Here is a 17,549-nt window from a genome sequence, read left to right as displayed (position 1 = left end):
TCTTGGCTCTACCACTGCAGTTACCTAAAAATATAGGTGTGATCCTTTTAGAGATTGGGTTAGTGTTAAGGATTTTTAAAGGACAAGAGCCTCTTTTTGGGTCAAGCTTCAATTGAGGGTTAGGATTTTGCCAAGGGTTGATTTTAAGGGCTAAGATGTAAAAGTGGAGCACCAGTCTGCAGTAATCTATATTTCTATACTCCCACCTTGCATGCTGTACAGCTTTTATATCCCTTATTCTATACATTCCTTATATTATACATTTATTTGACTTTTCTTACCTTAAAACTGAAATAAAAGAGGTCACATGAACATCCTTGAACTTTTCACTGTGCTCTTTATTGGCCCTTAGGAGGAGTCCTGTGGAACCAGCATATTAGTGCAAGAACACACATTTGACATTTTGCTGACATCCTGCCTATCTAAAGTTGAGCTAGATTTAGCCAATTCTTGCTATATACTGTACCGTGTAAAAGCTTTTAAGCAGGTGTGAAAAAATGCTGCAAAGTAAGAATGCTTTCAGAAATAAAAGTGTTAAAAGTTTTTATCAATAAAAAAATGGAAAGTAAATGAACAGAAGAGAAATCCAAATCAATATTTGGTGTGACCACTTTTTACTTTCAAAACATCCTCAATTTTTCTAGGTTCACTTGCACAGTTGTGTTTTTTTTTAATTGGTCATTTATTAAAAAGGTCAAAAAATTACAAGAACAGTTTTATACTGTATAACATTAAAAGAGAAGTGTGGGGTAAGTGTGTTTCCCCTTAGTTCTCTTAAGGGTCACGGGAGGACATATATTAGTGTCCTCCCGTGACCCAAAGCTCATTATATCGCGAGCTACAGCTACACTGATACACATTGCTGTCGAGATCCACCCAGCTGCGTGAGTGACAGAGGGCTCTGCCTATCTAGAGGCAGAGCCAGCTGTACCCGCCCCCTCCCCCGTCCATTCCTCCAGTCAGCGCTGGAGGATCGAAGCGGGGGGGGGGATCCCTGCAGGGAGCCGTGACTGACAGTCACTACTCTCTGCAGGGAGATGATCGAGAAGTGAGTGAGCGACGGTATGTGTTATCTCACTCCCGATCTATTGAGCCGACGTGTGACAGTTTCATTGTCACACGTCGGTTCGAACTATGAGGATGAGTGATTTTCCTTTTAAGAACACCTGAATCAATAGTAGCAAAAACACAGGATCACAATAACAATGTGTAATTGTTCCAAATCAGTACATAACATCACATCCACTGTATCATCGTAGCGGAGACAAGTAGGATTGAACGTATGTATCTTCAACATGGGGAAGTTATCCCGTGAATCTAAACAGCATATAAGCAAATTGCCATGGCGTTGGTCCTATCAGTCAAAATAGCTCATGACTCAACATAAAATAAGTAAATAGGAATAATACAGGTATACTTTATATTCAAGAATAAAGAGACAATTCTAACATTGTAACGAGCCGAAAACCCCCAAATAGCTCAAGAGAGGAAGGTAAGCTCATAGGGGTTGTGGTATCTCCTGGACAAGAAACAAACCGGTATGAGAAAGAAAAAAGGTGGGGGGAGAAGGGAAGACTAGGACAAGTAGAGGGAAACTAGAAGCTGAAAGGGGGAGAATAGACCCCTCAGGAGCCCCACCCCATTAGCATATTCACCTTGGGCTAGGCAACTGTCCTCCCCATATGGGGGACAACTCAGTTGACACTGAGGGAGGATGGGGGAGCTTACATGTCCAATTGCGAGTAGGCATGGGTAGTCTTGTAGTACAGCCAAGGTCTCCACGTGGATCGGAATCTCTCCTCTGTGTTCTGCAATGAAGAGGTCATGCCCTCCATTTGACAAATCTCATCATTGTGAACCACATCTTTGTCATTGCTGCACACAGTTTTTGAAGAAACACGGCAGGTAGGTTGTTTCAAACATCTTGGAGAACTAACCACTGATCTCCTGTAGATGTAGGCTGCCTCAAATCCTTCTGTCTCCATGTAATCCCAGCCAGACTTGATGATGTTGAGATTAGGGCTCTGTGGAGGCCAAACCATCTCTTCCAGGACTCCTTGTTCTTCTTTGCACTGAAGATAGTTCTTAATGACATTGGCTGTATGTTTGGGGTTGTTGTCCTGCTGCAGAATACATTTCTGGCCAATCGCATGCCACCCTGATGGTATGGCATGATGGCTGTATTTCTTAGCATTGAGGACACTGATTTTGACCCAATGTCCAACTAGATGTGCAAAAATGCAGCCCCAGACTTGCAAGGAACCTCCATGTTTCACTGTTGCCTACAGACATTCATTATTGTACCGCTCTCCAGCCCTTCCCCAAACAAACTGCCTCCTGCTACAGCCAAATATTAAACATTTTGACTCATCCGTCCAGAGCACCTGCTGCCATTTTTCTGCACCCCAGTTTCTATGTTTTTGTGCATAATTGAGTCGGTTAGCCTTGTTTACACGTCACAGATATGGCTTTTTGGCCGCAATTCTTCGATGAAGATCACTTCTGGCCAGACTTCTCCAGACAGTAGATGGGTGTACCTAGGCCCAACTGGTTTGCGTCGGTTCAAAACTGATGGCACTGCTGGGCATTTTTTTAATGTCAAAGAGAAGTAAGCATGTGTCTTTCATCTGCTGCATAAAGCTTCCTTGGCTGATCACTGTATCTACGGTCTTCAACATTGCCCGTTTCTTTGTGCTTCTTCAAAAGAGCTTGAAAAGCACATCTTGAAACCCCAGGCTGCTTTGAAATCTTTCCAGGGAGAGACATTGCTGATGTGTCTTGTTACTGTGCTCAGTGTTGCCATGGTGTATGACCTGCAACATGAAACTGTTTGCTACAACCTCAGAGTTTGGCTGTTCCTCACCCAGTTTTAAGCCTCCTACACAGCTGCCTCTGTTTCAATTCATGACTGTGTTTCAACCTACCTATGAAATTGATGATCATTAGCATCTGCTTGGTATAATTGGTTAATCATACACCTGACTCTAATCCTACAAAATCCCTGACTTTGTGCAAGCGTGAGAATTGATGCTGGTTTGAAGCCAAAGGGTAGTCACGACAAATATTGATTTGATTTAGATTTTTTTCTTTTGTTCACTCACTTTGCATTTTGTAAATTGATAAAAGTAAACAATAAAAATATATATTAAAAAATACACACACACACTTTATTAATGTTAAGTAATATTGTTGATTGATAATTATGTTTTCTTTTTAAATACAGAATGTAATCTTCCTGACACACTTAATTCTTGGTTCCTTGTGACACAACTCCATGTCTGGTAAGCAGGGTATTGAACTGTGTCTGTCTTTGTATGCACGGTTTCATTTTTGCATCTGCTACCAACAGGCAATCGTGTGCTACCCACTGCGTCACTGAACAGTATACATTGTCCTCTCACTAAACAAGATCAACCTTTACATAGCATGGATCACATTCCTTTTTTGCCAGTGGAATAATTTGGTTGAATACTTCTGTTTTATCCAAAATAACTACTTGAGTCTTGGGTGCTGTTTTAAAATGGCAGAAAGACCTCGACTATTTGTCCCAGCACCATTTTGAGATAACACATGGACACGGTGGATCCCGCAGGTCTCATTGGCTTCTAGCTCTGGAACCACCATCTGTCAGTGACAACAGTGGACCAGCACTAAGCCCAGGAGCGGAAATAAGTTCTTGCGCTTCCAATCCTTCTACAGATTGTTCCATAGGAGAGTCCTGTAGAAGAAAATGTAAACACAGTGCTTCAGCATTGTGTTTTACATAGGGAGTGTAGTGACGTCATGGCTTGGAGGCTTGGCCAGCGCAGCTCTGTCTAGTGTTTCCCTATAACAGTAGATCACTACTATAGTGATCTATTGCTGGCTGATGGCAAGCATGGGGGGACTGGATCAGTTCACCTAAAAATATTCCCTTCCAAAATGAATCCCAAGATCACAACATTGACATTTGCACTTACTGCACAAGCATCAAATGCTCACATAAGTGAACGCAAGGCCATTCGAGATTTTAGGGATCACAAACCTTATAAAAGGTCACCGTTATGCTAATTTATTCCCCGGTTACCCCAACTTAATTTTATCTTAACGATCACTAACAATTTACACAAATAATTTTTTCCCCTCTGTGTTTTTGTAATGTATTGTTGAAAGGGGAAGAAAGCTCTCCTAAAGTAAAACGCATACATTCCATTTGATCTTTGTCATCCCACTACATTACATATAACGTTGCACTAATGTGATATTTTTATAATCCTAAGACATTGCTGATTATATTTTGCAGTAAATGTATAGGGGTGCGCAAATGATGTAAATGTTGCGTTGGAAAAATATCAATTTTCTTTCCACTTTTACTATTTCTTTCCAATAAAAACCAAGGAAATACCAATGTATGTACCAGACTTGCTACCAAATTAAAGCCCTATTGGTCCTTAAAAGAGGTGTACAATACGTTAGGGTAGACTAAAAATACTTAAAGGTATAATGTACGAAACCGAGACATCGACAAAACGGGAAAAAAAACAATGGGATTTGGGGGTGTTAGGGAGAAAACAACCCCAAGACTCAAGTTGTTAACATGATTCTTACCCTCATATATTAAAATGGACGGCTTCACTTCACCAACCACTCATAAGCTTACTGTTATTTTCCATCCTGTATTTGAAAATGTGAGCTCTAGGCTACAATTGGTTACTTTGGAAATCACCTTCTAGTTTATTTTTCGCCCATATTTATACATTAGCCCACTGCTCTTTGTTCTCAAATGTTTCTATAAAATAGATTGTAGCTATTTTTGTACATAGTGACTATCATGGTGAAGCAGCATTTACTCGGAGGACAATTTCTGTTAAAGTAACACTAAACTCAGGAGTTAAACTTTAAAAATGCATTAAAGTACCATTACTATAAACAAAAATGTATCTTATTTGTGCATCTCTCAGCTGTAGATCCTCAAATCATCTCTAAATTCATGCTAACATTGTCCTTCCTTCTGGAGGGTGGCAACTTTTGTTCTCCATGGTCCCTGTGTGAGTTGTAAAATAGTCACCGCTCCATGCTTGCTCCCATGATAGACTATAGTTTACGAATTTGTATTGAAATTAAACGTGAGATTGCAGTCCATCACAGGAGTGAGCTGGAGTGGTGGCTACTTTACAACACACATAGGGACCATGGAGAACAAAAGTAGCCACCCTCCAGAAGGAAGGACAGTGTCACCACCAATTCAGGGATGAAATACACAAGCGAGCTACATTTTTTTTTAAAAGCTATGGTACTGGAATGCATTTTTAATGTTGGACTCCGGAGTTTAGTGTCACTTTATGAAAGGGAGCATACGGGCTCTGAAATGTTCGTAAAAGAGCATTGTCCTTACAACCACGGTGTGCTGTCTTCCCCTTTTTTCTGTTCATGTGATACCATTTTCTCTTATATAATTTTCTGTTATCCCAGGGGCAAAGTTATGCTAAATCTACAGAGTGGGTCACTGACAGCAATTAATATTAGATACAGGTTCTAAAGCTACTTGGCTCAAAAGCTGAAAGCTATACATGGCTCAAATTTTGACAGATTTCTGCTGAATCACCTGAACTTCCAGCTGTGAGTGGATATGTCAGCATGATCTGAGTAAAATATCAGCAGAATTGGGTGGAAAATTCTTGGCCGAACAGTGACTGCATCCAGTCAGATGCTGTTATTGTTGGGGTATTCAATCAGCAGGCTGTCTGAATACAGTAGCTGCCAGGGGAAATCCCTCAACGCTCTTTAGTGTGGATTTGGAAACTAGCAATTTATGTTGCTAAGCCCGTGGTTTGACAAGAAAAAAATCTATACATGTATTGCTGGCTTAATACAAAAGTTGCCTACTTCATCCAAAAAGTTTCAGGTGGGAGGACTAGAGGGCTGGAAGCTGGAGTTCTGCTTTAATTAGGGCCCTAACTCTAGGGCCAAAAGTTTAGTTTTTTTTTGATAGAGTACAGAATCTTTTTAATCACGGTCAGGTTTTTATTTTCGTCTTTTATCCCATTGAGATTTTCCCTCACTTCCTGCCCCTGTGATACAGACAAAGAAATTAGGGGGTTGTTTATGGGAAATGAAGGAACAGGTAGCAATGAAAACATTTTCAGAGGTTCCAACCCCTCAAAGGTGTTTTTATCTATGTCCCCTTTGGAGTGATTTCCCATCACTCCCTGTCCTGACAGGACAGTGACACCAAACATCTAAACTTCCTCATGTGGTTATTGTATTAGTAGCTACTAACATGGATAGAAATAGACAGAACAGAATGATGTACAAAACCTCTGTTTTGTTGTACTGTACAAACAGCCTTGAAGTCACTAGTAAAATGAATATACAGTCAGTAAGTGCAGTGTTAAATGAATCTTACATCCTGTACATCTAATATCTGAGGTGTACCAAAACGTTGGTAATACTACAGGTAGCACGGTTCAAATAACATAAAGAAAATTAACAAATATATGTTCTTTTAGTTACTTAAAATTGGTTTATTTAAATGGCCCTGCTGAGATATTCGCTGCAAATTGTCAGTAGATTTTAAGAGTTATTACGCTGACATTTATGTTACACCTAAAAAATACACATGCAGTTTTCCTAAATTGCAGATTTGTTGCTTGTGAAAATATTTAACACCTAGGCAATCTTTTTCCTTTTTATCTGTGGAATAAATAGCCAAAAAAAAGGGAAAAACAATATTGTTTAATCTAGCATTATTGAAAAGGTTAGCGTATGTTGTGGCAAGGAGGAAGGTATATTTCTTAATGTGTAACAGGAACCTCACTGAAGTACATTCAAACATTTGCTAACATGCCGACAAGAGCTAACACATCATAAATTGAGCTGATTGCTAGGCTTGTCTTTAGCTGAAATGTATGGGGCCTTATTTAAACCCGGCAGTATTTTTAATGTCCTGGGTTGCCAAAACGTTTCCTTTAAGGCCTGGAATATCCCCCCCCCCTCCCGATCCGGCCGCAGGGATGGAATGCAGCGGTTTTCTGGCTATTTATCCCACTGCTGGGGTTATGATGTGATATTTGGAAATTCAGTTGACCTTGAAGATTTTCGTAGACTTTAAGCAAGTTGACATTTAAATATGGTAAACAATATTTGTCAAAATTCTTCCATCCTTATAATCACTTAGTTGTGCTGGGCCACGGTGTGCGCTGGTAGCATTCATCCATAATTAAAGCTGCAATTTGCACACTGTACTTTTGTTTCGATACGCTTTCTTGAAAATGTATTTTGTTTTTCATAGTCTTGAGAGGCACAGTGGAATTAAGCAATAGCTGATTGAGTGTAAATGTAATCATCCTTGCATTAGTCACTACTTTGCATAGTTTCCCCATTATATTTTTCAAAACATTAACCTTTCACTATTACCTATATATGAAATTACCAATATTCAATACAGTTTAGAATCATGTATGAGTTTGGCAAATCCAATTTGCAGACAGTTTGCAATTCACAGATTTCCTTGATGATATACACGGTGATTCATACTGTGAAATTACGATGTCCCAGGGCGTTCTCTCAACTAAACACTGTAGAAAGAACTCAGTGATTTGGGAGTGCCTGGTGGCATGACTTTGGCAGGTCATGTGACTGACCTCTCTTTTACAAAGTTTTAGTTTATCATTCATTAAAAGCCGCAGGAATTCATACTGTTTGAGTTATAGTGCCACCTACAGGAGGAAAAGTATATTGCCAGCCCTGTATAATAACTCCTACTCCCAGCATGCCTTAGTTTTTTGTTTTTTTTTGCTAGTGTCCAGGAGGATAGATGTCTTTTTCTGTCCTGCTGAGAAAAATCAAACTTTTTTGCTAGCAGTTTTTTTTAAAGATTTCCTTTTTTCTTCAGTCAAGATTCCTCTACAAGCTGCTTAAGCTAGTCTCTTTATGCAGCCAGTCTATATGGGTTGGTGTTTCCTGGTTCAGAGCCGTGGCACAGCCTGTCTCTTAAGACTCTTATTGTGAGTAGGCCATGCGGGCCAAGCACCAGAAGCTACTTTGTAGCGACTTTGGTCGCTTCTCGGCCTTTTGGCTAAGATCAAGTGTAGTATCTGTTCTTATCAGTTGTTGGAGGGTAGAGGATGTTGCCACCCGATGGGAGAACATTCTAGTACCCTCTGACGTAATGGTGGGTGTCGGAGGACGGTTCGGTCCACTGCTAGTTGCGTCAGGCCCTGATGTACTGGTAGACCCTAGACAGTGGGAGGACCCCCGACGGCACTACCTCCTGATGTGAGCGGAGAACCACGGTGCTCAGAAAGTCACTTGGGTGTGGGACCCCACATGACTCACTGCAGCACTTGGTCACACACCATATTGCAATTTTCTGCACTTCGCCTCCAAGACAGGCCTTATGGCTAGTCTTGGGCAATATTTTTGCACTCCGGCCCCTAAGGCCTGTCAGAGTGGTGCACTGGCACTTTAGATTTATTTATGCACTATATCCACGATTGGCACTTTTTTTATTTTACTATTTGACCCACAGATGCTGAAGGTGCAGGTTTCTTCGGGGCCTATTCCTGATGCTGGGAGGAGATTCTGTGCCTCCTACAGGGGTTCTCTGTCTCCTCTCACCCAGGAGGGGGGTTTCTCTTCGGGAGATCCCCCCTGCCTAGTACTGTGAGGGACCTGCCCCGGCAGGCCGCCGAAGGAAATGATCCACCGGCCTTCGGGTTGGTGGGCCAACAGTCTCAACCCCTGTCAGGAGCCTTGCGCCCCAGGGGGTCGGGAAAGTAGGCCCCTTCTTTCGAAGGACCTTGCACCCTTGTGCACGTTTTTGTGTGCTGTGATTTCACGGTTGCACTTTTTTTGTTCACAGGGGGAAGTTTAATGCACGTCCACGGGCTTTGGAAAAAAAAAAACAGAAGCTACTTTGTTGCTAGGACCTATAGGTGCCATTTGAAATCCTGGCTTTCAGTTGGTTTACCACAGAAGGAGTTAACGCGGGGGCCTGGCTTGGACATGGTGGCGTGAAGACACACGTTTGAGGAGCTCTGCACTCCTTAGTCTCAGGCAGTGGTTTCAGTGACTTTACCTTACCCTCTCCGTGCATGTCGAAGGACTGTGACACCCTGCAGACACCTGGTGAGAACCGACAACCCAAAATTTTCCACTTTTTCCTCCGCTCGGGCACAGCACATAGCTCCCGCGTGGCCTGCAGCATAAGGCCTACCAAGGTCGTCACTCCAGGCCCGGCCTCCAATACCCGATATGGAAGACAGGAATCCGCACCCCCTGACAAGCCGTTCCCCACACCGAGCCCGCAGCCTTCTCCGATATCCACCCCAGTGTTTCCATATGGGGACCCTTCTCCCAGCCGTCACCCGTCCTCTCGCAGCCGGAGGCATCTGAACGGACAGGTGGGGACTGGCGCTCCATCTTGCCGCTGCTCTCCACTAAACAGGTGGACACTAACACCTTGACTCTATGGCTGACAAAATTGTGCAAGCATTACGCCAAGGAGTGCAGGAGATCAGGAACCGGGTTGCCTCGGTAGAAGGTAGAGTCGAGGTTGTGGAGACGATTACCTCCTCCCTTCAAGACCGTGTGGCCACCCTGGAATCCTCTACTGCCAGACTACACCAACAGATGGTGACCAACTGCCTTCATCTAGATGAGAACCGCAGCTGGCGGAATAATATTCACCTCAAGTGTATCCCGGAAGCCACTACGGGCACTGATCTCCATTCTACGGTCCTGGCTTTTTTGAACTACTACCTAGGCAAGCCACCTGAAGAAGTTCTGGAACTAGACGGGGTCCATCGAGTGCAGGGACTTCGGGGGCTCATCCGCTAATGCTACACGTGATGTTCTTTGCCGCGTCCATTTTTTCTCCAAGGAGTAAATCATGTGACGGGCGTGGGCCCTGGGACCTATGGTGTTCGACGGTGCCCAGGTGACTGTGATGCTGGATCTTTCCCGTCATACCCTACGTATGCGCAGGGTCTTTGTAATGACCTGTGAGGTTATATCTGGACGCTCAACTGTGGAGTCTCCTAGTCTAATGGCAGTGTTCAGTTTTGATTCCTTCCTTCACACTCCATTCAGTGTTTAATGGAGGGTTTGGAATCCGTTACATCATTCCCTGCCACTAGGGGCAACCTATAAGTTTTGTATGTTTAGATAAGTGAGAGTATGTGTGCACAACATGTGTTTCCTAGTTAACCCACACAAGTTTAGGTGATTCAAGTTCTGCAACCCCTCAAGACACGTGCGTCCCAACTTGCTCACACAGGGCTTGGCGAACAAATTGCGTGGGAGCTAAGTGGCTGGTAGCAACATTAGCGATAAACTGTTTAAAATTAACTCCGTTACAAAAACTAGAGGCCATCACCTAAAATTGATGGAAAAAAAATTCCAGCACAAGGGGCGAAGGGGGTTCTTCACAGTAAGATCAGTTAGGGTCTGGAACTCACTGCCACAGGCGGTGATTTCAGCAAATAATGTGGAATTGTTCAAGAAACTTTTGGACGATTTCTTAAGGGACCGTAATATACAGGGGTACGGGTACTCCTAGAATGAGATCCTAATAGGTTGGACTTGATGGACTAATGTCTTTATTCAACCTCAAATACTATGTAACTATGTAACACAGCAGGATAACAGTGCCGTATGAGGACCGCAGCACCCATCTCACACAATGTCACTTGAGTAAGGGTAAGACAAGCAGGTATTTGTTCTTGAGGTAATGGTTCAATAAAGTCCCAGTGACTACTTTGGCAGCGCCTCCTAGCAGCGCAGGAAATCATACCCCAAGGTAAGCATAGCAGTCACAATACACTGTTATATAGGTTCAGCAGGTGATAATCAGCAGTGATCTGGTTAATAGTCTGTTGCAGGATTGTATAGATATACACACAGGCTGTGATAGCTATCCCCTAACAGCATAACTCCTCAACCCCAGCAATGTATAGTTTAAAAGTCTGTTGAAGGAATGTGAAGACTGAGACACAGGCAGTAATAGTAATCCCCTTTCAGCATCAAGTCCTCAAGCTCTGCAGCACATATGGTAATCAACTTCACACCAGCAATTGCTTCTGAACAATGTTAACCTGTCATCCTGACACGGTTCAATTGATTTGCTACTTGCGATTTTGGGGATCTCAGATGGGTCCTTAGGTGCAGATGCTGCAATGGTTCACTCCTGGCAATGTTCAGCGTGCACCGTTCACAACGGTCGGACGCTGAACAAACAATCTTGCTCCCTTAAATCCCTCCTCGCCGAGGGCGAAGGGGAGGAGCTGGGTCCTGTCCATGACGGAGCTGAAGGGGCGGAGCTGGTTGCCGTCTTGGACGGCCCTGAGGAGACGGAGCTGGTTGCCGTCCTGGACGGCCCTGAAGGGGAGGAGCTGGCTGCCGAGCTGGCCGTGCGTGGCCCCGCCAGGCAACGCTGGACCGAGGACGGGTAAGTCTGTTACAGTACCCCCCCTCAAGGGACGGCCACCGGGAGTCCCGAGCGGAGAGGGTCTAAGCAGGTACCTGAGGTGGAACTTCCTCACCAATCGGGGGGCATAGACATCCTCTGCCGGCTCCCATGAGTCATCCTGAGGCCCATAGCCCTTCCATCTGATAAGGTATTGAAGACGTTGTCCACGGTAACGGGAGTCCAGAATACTCCCGATCTCGAATTCCTCCTCCCCGTGTATAAGGATTGGAGGCGCAGCTGGAGGAGTCCTTCCAGGTTCGGTACTGGTTCGGTTGGTAAGGCTTCAATAGAGACACATGAAACGTTGGAAGAATGGTCAAGTCCGAGGGAAGCCGTAATCTTACAGCATTCGGTCCGATAGCTTTCTCAATGGGAAAGGGACCAATGAACAGCCTACTGAATTTCCTACTAGGTGTTTTTAGTCTGAGGTTTCTGGTACTCAACCACACTGAGTCCCCCACCCTGTATTCAGGAGGCTTCCTTCTGCGTAGGTCGTAGTATACCTTCTGTCGTTCCTGGGCCTTTGCGATATTGGCTTTCAAGGAGGAGGCAATTTGTTGTAGATTTCCCACGTAGTCTTCAGTAGCCGGAACGTTGGTGGGAAACAAACTGGGGTGAAACCCATAATTAGCGAAGAAGGGTGTCCGCTGCGTTGAGGAGCTAACAGTATTGTTAAAAGCGAATTCCGAGAGAGGAAGTAGGTGCCACCAGTCATCCTGCAAGTGGGCGCAGTAGCAACGTATATATTGTTCGAGGCACTGGTTCACCCTTTCGGTTTGCCCATTCGTCTGGGGGTGGTATGCGCTTGATAGACGATGATCAATCTTTAATTTAAGACATAGGGACTTCCAAAACCTTGAAACGAATTGTGTTCCTCTGTCTGAGATGGTCCTAGAGGGAACCCCGTGTAGACGCATGACCTCCTTGAGGAGGGCCTTGGCGGTCTCACCCGGGGAGGGCAACTTTTTAAGAGCAATAAAGTGCGCCATTTTTGTGAGGATGTCAACCGCTACCAGAACAGTGTTATGACCTTGGGAGGGGGGTAGGTCAACAATAAAGTCGATAGAAATGGTCTCCCAAGGTCTGGAAGGTATGTCTAAACTCGTCCGTAAGGTTGTTTTTTTTCACTCTTACATGTGGCACAGATGTCACAAGAAATGACGTAATCATGTATTCGAGATACCGGGCCACCAGAAGTATCTTTTTGCGATTTCCGAAGTTTTGGTGGTACCAGGATGTCCTGCCAAGGGAGCGTCATGAAGTAGTTGGAGTATTTGGGTCCGCATAGCAGGAGGAATGAAAAGTCTGGAATCCTTGTAGTAGAACCCCTCGGATCCCAACTGAACACCCAGTCTTGTGGGGATCTCGGCCGTCTCCAGTTGTTTGCTCAACTGCTGTTTAAGGTCGAGGATGGCCGAAAGTATTATTTCCGGAGGAATAATGGTCGTTGGGGAAGTGGTGATGTTCTCCAACTCTTGGCGTCGGGAGAGGGAATCCGCCTTCCCATTCCTTGAACCCGGCCTGTAGGTGATGAGAAAATCAAATCTATCAAAGAAGTATCTCCATCTTACTTGGCGGGAAGAAAGTGTTTTACTTGTTTTTAGGAACTGGAGATTCCGGTGGTCAGTGTATATAATAATTGGAAGTTTGGCACCCTCTAAGAGATGACGCCAGTTCTCTAGTGCACTTTTAATAGCGAGAAGTTCCTTCTCACCTATGGGATAATTGATTTCTGCCAGATTCAGTGTTCTTGAATGGAAGGCAACTGGGTGCAAGGGCGTAGAAACGGACTCTCGTTGGGAGAGTATAGCACCAATGGCCATCTGGGAAGTGTCTACTTCCAATATATACTGGAGCTCAGGATCGGGTAGTTTGAGAATGGGAACGGTGGTGAAACAAGTTTTCATTGTTTCGAAAGCTTTCTGTGCCTCATTGTTCCAGGTGTATCTTTGTTTTGAGCTTGTCAACCTGGTGAGAGGCTTGACAACTGCAGATAAGTTTTTTATAAACTTCCTATAGAAGTTGGCAAAGCCCAGGAATTTCTGTAAAGCTCTCCTAGTACGAGGCATTGGCCAGTTGCAGATGCACTCGATCTTGACCTGATCCATTTGTATTCCCTCCGGTGTGATAATGTATCCTAGGAACGGAATAGTAGAGGTTTCAAAGACTAATGTTTCCCCTTTTGCATACAATTGGTGTGCCCTTAACCGTGAAAGTACCCATCTTACATGTTTCCTGTGTTCTGTTTCGTTATCAGAATATATGAGAATATCATCTAAGTATACTACAACGCAGATGTCGAGAAAGTCGCGGAAGACGTAGTTTATGAAGCACTGGAAGGTAGCAGGTGCATTACTTATGAAGCACTGGAAGGTAGCAGGTGCATTACTTAAACCGAACGGCATCACGGTGTATTCGAATAAGCCATATCGAGTGCGGAAGGCAGTTTTCCATTCATCTCCGTCTTTCATTCGGATAAGGTTGTATGCACTTCTGAGGTCGAGTTTTGTGAAAATCTGTGCTGTTTGTAGCCTTTCAATAAGCTCTGGGATGAGTGGTAATGGGTACCGTTTTTTACTGTTATATTGTTCAGGAGGCGGTAGTCAATTATTGGTCGCAGACTCTTGTCCTTGTTTCGGACGAAGAACATTCCTGCCCCCACCGGTGACGTGGAAGGGCAGATAAATCCCTTCTTTAGGTTGGTGTTCAAATATTCCTACAGATGTTCCAACTCTGGTCTAGAGAGCGGGTAGATCTTACCCGTAGGTAACTGACTCCCAGGGAGTAGGTCTATGGGACAATCATAAGACCTATGAGGGGGTAAGGTATCTGCCATCTTTTTGCAGAACACGTCCGAGAATTCAGCGTAGTGTTGTGGTAGTGGGGTACAGGTGAGTTGAAGGATTGGGTTTATCTGATAACAGGTTCATGATTCATCTTACAGAACTGAGACTCCAGCCGTAGTTCGTTTTGGTCCCATACCACGGTGGGTTGGTGTAACCTTAGACACGGAAGACCTAAAATGACAGGAAAGATGGGGGACGGAATCACATTAAAGGACAGATGCTCCATGTGGTTATTAGGTGAAACTATGATGAGTGCCTGGGTCTGATGTAATATGGGACCTGATATGGGAGTGGTGCCATCAATAAAACTAATGGACACAGGGTTGATCTTTGTGAGTATAGGTATTTTATTCAAGCTCGTGAACTTTGAGTCAATGAAGTTATCGCACGCCCCTGTATCCACCCTGTATCGCTTCCACCCGTACTCTTCGTTGATCCCACTGTAGAGTGATAGGAATATGTAAATATTTGTAGGTCTTGGATCTCAGAGAAGACAAATTATAGGGATGAGTTGTCTTACCTGAGGATTTCTTCCGGACAAGAGGACAGTCCTCGAGAAGGTGGTCTGATCCAGCACAGTACATACAGAGGTTTTTTTCACGGCGTCGCATCTTCTCGTTGTGGGATAAGGGACCTCTGATAGCGTCTATCTCCATAGGTTCTTCTGCGACCGCAGAAGGGGTAGTCATATAGGCTTTGCGTGGGAGGTAGGCCCCTCCAGATGATTTTTCTAGCTTGCGTTCCCTTAGCCTGCGATTAATTGTGATGGAGCGTGCAATCAGAGCCTCGAGGGTAGGAGGTAGGTCGTCTCTTGCTATTTCGTCCTTTAGAGAGTCGGATAAACAGAGTCTGAATTGGTTGCGGAGACCGACATTGTTCCATTCCGTCTCCCTAGCCCATCTAGTGAACTCTGCGACATACTCCTCCACCGGTCTCCTTCCTTGACGTAGGTTACGTATGGCAGCCTCTGCTGTTAGTTGTTTACTGGTATCTTCATAGAGAAGTGACATTGCGTCTAGGAATTGGGGGTAGGAGTTGAGTATAGGATCATCTCTCTCTATGTAGGTTGTGGCCCATGCTCTGGGTTCACCCTTTAAATAGGATATCACTGTTAGTACCTTTACTCGGTCTGTGGGGTAAGTTTTGGGTCTGAGATTAAATAGCAGCTTGAAGGAATTGAGGAATTCTCTATATGCTTTCTTATCTCCTGAGAACGGCTCTGGAGGGTTGACCTTCGGCTCAGGTCCCTCTCTGGCTGGAATTGCTTGCTGGTTAAGTTGTTCCCTCAATTCCTGGTTTTCTAGTTGCAATTCCTGGACTGTCTCTGTTAGCGTGTCTACTCTCTCGGTAAGGTTCACTAAGTGCCCTGCAAACTCCGCTGGATCCATACTTTTTTAGGGTCCGACCGTTCTGTAATGACCCGTGAGGTTATATCTGGACGGTCAACTGTGGAGTCTCCTAGTCTAATGGCAGGGTTCAGTTTTGATTCCTTCCTTCACACTCCATTCAGTGTTTAATGGAGGGTTTGGAATCAGTTACATCATTCCCTGCCACTAGGGGCAACCTATAAGTTTAGTATGTTTAGATGAGTGAGAGTATGTGTGCACAACATGTGTTTCCTAGTTAACCCACACAAGTTTAGGTGATTCAAGTTCTGCAACCTCTCAAGACACGTGCGTCCCAACACAGCAGGATAACAGTACCGTATGAGAACCGCAGCACCCATCTCACACAACGTCACTTGAGTAAGGGTAAGACAAGCAGGTATTCTTGAGGTAATGGTTCAATAAAGTCCCAGTGACTACTTTGGCAGCTCCTCCTAGCAGCGCAGGGAATAACACCCCAAGGTAAGCATAGCAGTCACAATACACTGTTATATAGGTTCAGCAGGTGATAATCAGCAGTGATCTGGTTAATAGTCTGTTGCAGGATTGTATAGATATACACACAGGCTGTGATAGCTATCCCCTAACAGCATAACTCCTCAACCCCAGCAATGTATAGGTTAACAGTCTGTTGAAGGAATGTGAAGACCGAGACACAGGCAGTAATAGTAATCCCCTTTTAGCATCAAGTCCTCAAGCTCTGCAGCACATATGGTAATCAACTTCACACCAGCAATTGCTTCTGAACAATGTTAACCTGTCATCCTGACACGGTTTAATTGATTTGCTACTTGCAATTTTGGGGATCTCAGATGGGTCCTTAGGTGCAGATGCTGCAATGGTTCACTCCTGGCAATGTTCAGCGTGCACCGTTCACAACGGTCGGACGCTGAATAAACAATCTTGCTCCCTTAAATCCCTCCTCGCCGAGGGCGAAGGGGAGGAGCTGGGTCCCGTCCATGACGGAGCTGAAGGGGCGGAGCTGGTTGCCGTCTTGGACGGCCCTGAGGAGGCGGAGCTGCTTGCCGTCCTGGACGGCCCTGAAGGGGAGGAGCTGGCTGTGCGCGGCCCCGAGGACGGGTAAGTCTGTTACAGTCTTGGGAACCCTACTAGATGTGATCAGAATGACAGATGCCACTTACCGCTGGGGACACCCGTTCCACCTGATTGTTAGCAGGGGTGACTGTGTTTGCACTCCACGCCCCTGACCAGTTGTCTGCTGTGTTTGAATTCCTGCACATGGACTCCCTCCCAATTCAAAAAAGGAAACAAGGGAGGGGAAAGACAAGAGCCTCTAAGTGCAGTAAATCAAAAACGTTTATTTTAAAATATTAAAATGCACTTACAAGAACGATGAATTTTGAACGCATAAGAAGCAGCAAACAGCAGAAATCCTTGGTTATATAAAGCGTGCGAGATGGAACCAGTGCCTCCCTTGACGCGTTTTGTCTATGGACTTTTTCAAAAAGGAGTTCTGTTTCCGTCTGTCACCGGATCTTTTGTTTAACCAGTTGACATCCGCGGTGTTAAACCCCCTTCCCATCCAGGCCATTTTTCAGTATTCAGCGCTGCGGTACCGGGTGTTCGCATTGGACGGGTCTTTTCTGCCCGTGCGTGCCGCAGATGCTGCAGTGCCATCCGTCCGTTTTTTTACTACGGGCGGACGGCAAGAGGTTAAAAACCCATCAATCAAACCTTTAACACATGGGTATCTACACCCTTCACATTTGGTCCATCAATAGACCGTAACTACACAACTACACGTAAGGGGGAGTAATGCACTTTGTAAGGTGATCATAATAATCTGGCCACTGTGTGTGTGTGTGTGTGTATGTATGTGTGTGTGTATATATATATATATATATATAT

At 44.6% G+C, this 17,549-nt stretch overlaps 1 protein-coding gene across 1 annotated transcript in view; it reads left to right on the top strand.

Annotated features, from left to right (window-relative positions):
• LOC108800204 (ubiquinol-cytochrome-c reductase complex assembly factor 1-like) overlaps nucleotides 1-17,549 on the top strand; it is a 57,883-nt gene that overhangs the window by 23,874 nt on the left and 16,460 nt on the right. Inside the window, exon 4 of the mRNA XM_018572162.1 lies at nucleotides 3,224-3,281. Coding sequence (XP_018427664.1) covers nucleotides 3,224-3,281 — 58 coding nt within the window. The remainder of the gene's footprint in view (nucleotides 1-3,223; nucleotides 3,282-17,549) is intronic.

Source organism: Nanorana parkeri, unplaced genomic scaffold (genome assembly GCF_000935625.1).
Source record: "Nanorana parkeri isolate BGI_ZX_2015 unplaced genomic scaffold, ASM93562v1 scaffold1955, whole genome shotgun sequence".
NCBI classification, from domain to species: domain Eukaryota; kingdom Metazoa; phylum Chordata; class Amphibia; order Anura; family Dicroglossidae; genus Nanorana; species Nanorana parkeri.
This window is presented reverse-complemented; position numbering and strand designations above follow the sequence as displayed.